Source organism: Neomonachus schauinslandi, chromosome 5, assembly GCF_002201575.2.
Source record: "Neomonachus schauinslandi chromosome 5, ASM220157v2, whole genome shotgun sequence".
Taxonomy (NCBI): Eukaryota; Metazoa; Chordata; class Mammalia; order Carnivora; family Phocidae; genus Neomonachus; species Neomonachus schauinslandi.
In genome coordinates this window covers 139,930,393-139,934,767 of record NC_058407.1, presented here as the reverse complement: position 1 = coordinate 139,934,767, position 4,375 = coordinate 139,930,393, and the positions used below count along the sequence as shown (strand labels likewise).

General features: G+C 39.1%; 1 protein-coding gene across 1 annotated transcript; it reads left to right on the top strand.

Annotated features, from left to right (window-relative positions):
- Positions 1–1,281: 1,281 nt before the first annotated feature.
- Positions 1,282–3,125, top strand: TIGD7 (tigger transposable element derived 7). The gene has a single exon (XM_021698006.2). It carries the CDS (start codon positions 1,482–1,484, stop codon positions 3,123–3,125), a length of 1,644 nt encoding a protein of 547 aa, XP_021553681.1. The 5' UTR covers positions 1,282–1,481.
- The last annotated feature ends 1,250 nt before the right edge of the window (positions 3,126–4,375 follow it).

Below are 4,375 nucleotides of genomic sequence, written 5' to 3'. Positions count from 1 at the left end.
TTTGGGTTTCTAGATGAGAAGCTTGTGATAATTCTTGGTAATTGAGGAATGAATGAAAGCCAATCAGGCTCTGCAGTATAGGAGAAGAAAAAATAAGTGAAATGCCAATCATTTTCCTCATTTCTCTGACATACTTTTCTTTCTTCATAGCACCTGAAATGGATAGAAGTTGCAGTTTTTGTTACTTCCCATGAGTTTGTGTGTCTGGAATGAAAACAGTGAAATTAATCTAGAGTAGGACATTTGTAAGGACATGGAATGGCATTGGGCATCACCAGGAGGAGCTGCAAGGAATATCTGAGGATTATCAGAAACACTAGTAGAGAAATCTTTTAAATTTCTTCAAGCAGGGGAAAAAGTGAGTATTGTTTCAAATTAAGCAACATCTACAGTGAAGAGAAATCGAATAAATTCTCAAATATAAGAAATCTGTTACTTAACATCCTAATGTAAATTTAGAACAAAAAAATGAAAGGTCAAATCTTTTTAAAAATGTTTAACTATGATAAAATATTTTTAAAACTTTTGGACTGATCTCTAAGAATTGCCATGACTCTGAAACTCAGTAATTCCGAAATATGGAAAAGCTTCAGTGAAAAATAACACTTGAGAATATACCAGATGTACACAAGGAAGAAGTTCTGAGAGTGGGAAAAGTACCACTAACAAATTTTTATATACTTAGAGATTACCTCGGTAAACATAAGAAGTTAAAGCTCAGTCATTGAGAATGCTACATTGAATGTAATAAACGTGAGATTTCTTCACATGGACAACAGAACCTATTAACTTTCTTTTTCACGTAAAGATACTACACAATTGTTCAGGAATGCCAGCTCTCCAGACATCCCAATGTTAGGATAGCGTGGACTCTTTATCCAGGTGGGTGGCCTGCTGCCCAGTGAACACTACGTACAGAGCACCACGAGCACTTTTGTTTCTGGCAGTGAGGTAAAATCAGGTCGTTTTGGAAGGGGAGAAGCCACTCTGCATCTCTGCTACATAAGATTACTCTCTCTATGCCTTTGAGGCTTTCACACTCCCTTCTCAAGCACTACTTTTTGTGTAGACTCTCACTTGGCTTTGTTCTTGGGGACACATCTCACCTCTGCTCCTGTTGTCTTTTTCTGTGTTGAGTTAGGGAGAGTATGCAGGTATTCCTGTTATTCCTGACTGGTGCTGCTGTATCTGTCAAGAAAGGAGGAGGTGGACGGGGTTCTGAGAACACATCATCCATATCTTGCAGGAGCAACAGCTAGATAGGGCTTTGATAGTGGTGGCTTTCTGAGTTCATAAGACCTTCATCTGTAGACTCACACTTCAGTCATGAGCCTTTATCCCTTTTAGCCCAATACCCTTCTGTACAAATGCCTGTGCCTTTTGGGGCTTTAAGCTAGTTTTTTGTTTTGCTTTTAATTTTTTCCAATTCAGTAAGGCTTTTCCCTCTTTTTCTCCTGTTGGTTGTTTGAACAAAATTCACTATGAATAAAAGAGGGAAATATACAACATTGAATTTGGAGGAGAAAATGAAGGTTCTCAGTAGGATTGAAGCTGGACGATCTCTTAAAAGTGTAATGGATGAATTTGGAATCAGTAAATCAACATTTTATGACATTAAAAAGAATAAGAAATTGATTTTGGACTTTGTACTGAAGCAGGACATGCCATTAGCAGGGGCTGAGAAGAGAAAAAGGACAACAGGAGCCAAATATGGTGATGTGGATGATGCAGTCTACATGTGGTACCAACGGAAACGCTCAGCTGGTGTCCCTGTTAGAGGTGTGGAGCTTCAGGCTGCTGCAGAGAGATTCGCACAGTGTTTTGGGCGAACAGACTTTAAAGCTAGCACTGGCTGGCTTTTTAGATTTCGAAATAGGCACGCAATTGGGAATCGAAAAATATGTGGGGAACAAGTCCTAAGTTCAGCTTCAGAAAATGTTGAACCATTTCGACGAAAACTGTACATGCTTATCAAAGAGGAGAAACTGAGTCTAGCTCAGCTATACAGTGGGGATGAGACTGACCTCTTTTGGAAGTCAATGCCAGAAAACATTCAGGCAAGCAGAAAAGAGATCTGCCTGCCTGGGAGGAAAATAAACAAAGAACGGCTGTCTGCTCTTTTATGTGCAAATGCAGATGGAACTCATAAGTTAAAGTCAATCATTATTGGAAAATCAAAGCTGCCCAGAAGTGTGAAAGAGGACACAAATACCTTACCTGTGATATATAAGCCTAGTAAAGATGTTTGGTTCACCAGAGAATTGTTTTCAGAATGGTTCTTTCAAAACTTTGTTCCCGAGGTCAGGCATTTTCAACTTAGTGTTTTAGGATTCCATGAAGAGGATGTCAGGGCCTTGTTACTTCTGGACAGTTCTCCAGTTCACTCTTCCGCCGAATCACTAACCAGTGAGGATGGTCGAATAAAATGCATGTTCTTTCCCCATAACACTTCAACCTTGATTCAGCCAATGAATCAAGGTGTGATCTTGAGCTGCAAACGACTTTATAGGTGGAAGCAACTTGAAGAGAGTCTTGTAATTTTTGAAGAAAGTGATGATGAGCAAGATAAAGGAGAAAAAGGAGTTTCCAAGATTAAAATCTACAACATAAAAAGTGCAATTTTTAACTGGGCAAAGAGTTGGGATGAAGTGAAACAAATAACCATAGCAAATGCATGGGAAAATCTTCTTTACAAAAAGGAACCTGAATATGATCTTCAAGGCTTAGAAGATGGAGATTATAGAGAAATCCTGGAGAAATGTGGGGAGTTGGAAACCACACTGGCTGATGATAGAGTGTGGTTCAATGGGGATGATGAAGAAAAGGGTAGCCCCGCAAAAACAAAAAGTGGAATTACAAAGGAAGTTGTTCAGAAAGGAGGAGCTGAAGAGCAGACTGCTGAATTTCAGTTACCTGCTGTCAGAGAGAGTTTGGACTACCTACTTGACTTTGTTGATGTCACACCTGAGTTTCAAAGGTTCCGTTTCACACTGAAAGAGATGCAACAAGAAATAATAAAAAAAGAGTTCCAGAGTAGAATCCATTCTAGGATTGGTAGTTTTTTGAAACCCAGGCCTCGTGTTATGAAGGACTCCTTCAATATGCCTTCAACTTCTAGTAATTAGATTTTGTGTTTAAAGGTTTCTGTAGTTATGTATGATGCAGACCTGTTATGAATTGTCATTGTTTTTATCAGCTGACCTCATTTTGCATAGCACTGCCCATTTATATATTGTTTATAATACGTACAATTTAAAAATAAATTTCTTTAAAATATAAAAACATTCATTAATCCATTTTTATTTCTGTTTTAGCCAAGGATCTGAATAACGAAGAGTTATTGTCCCAGATTATCTAAGGTGGAATGGATGTGGGAAAAGCATTACATTCTATCTCATTCAGAGCATATAACAAGAAGCTATATGCTGACTAGTTCTAGTTATTTTTTTAAAGATTTTTTAAAAGTACATAAAATAAAAAAATAAAAAGATAAGAGATTTGGTTTTCAGTTTAATGGTGTGACATGCTCTGCTTTCTTAAATTTGTACCACCTGCTGTCCCCCCTTCTTGTGCAAGTAACATGCTGATTATAGAAGATACATATTTAAAAGATGAAAAGCACCCAACATCTGTCGACCAATGATAGTTTAACACTTTGGTATATTTTATGTATTTAAAAAATAGGCAGATTACTTGGTAAATACAAGTTTTTATATCTTATTGTCTTAACATGCTTTAGGCCTTGGCATTAATAAAACGTTAGCATTTGTTTTAAGCCTAGGGTAGAATGGATTGTGGAAGAAGTTGATGGGAATGTCAGATGAGTTTACTGGACAGCTCTCTAGTTCCTTTTAAGTCATTGCATCAAACGCCCCACCCCCACCCACCCCCGCCACCCGTAATACATTTCCAGAGTAAATGACCGGCAGTCACACCCTTTTGAAAAGTATTCACTAATTCTGGAAGCCTCACGTTGCCTTTCCGTGCTAGGTACCGAGCCTGGTGTTGGGCATATAGACTCGAATTAGAAAGAAAACGAATAGGAACAAACCACCATTCACTGTGTAAGTGCTAGGTGAGTGTGGAGAGGGCTTTGGGAGTGTTTGGGTAGCAGGGGAAGTATCTAAGAGGGTCAAGTGTGACTTCTGAGCTGAGCTTTAAAATTTAGTGCTGGCAGTGGCAGGGCAGTCCGGGCAAAGAGCTCAGGCTCTTCGATTTGAGAGTGAATCTCCCTTGGAAGCTGCAAGATCCCTGGATGGTTGCTGTAGGAGCAGCTGGCAAAGAAAAGCAGGAAAGACAGGTCCGGGCCAGATTTTCATGCTAGGTCATCCTAGGATTTCAGACATCCGTCTGGGCCCACGTAAAGTTCTGTCGG

Coding starts and splice junctions, on each gene's coding strand:
- TIGD7 (XM_021698006.2), top strand. CDS start 1,482: ATGAATAAAAGAGGGAAATATACAACATTGAATTTGGAGGAGAAAATG.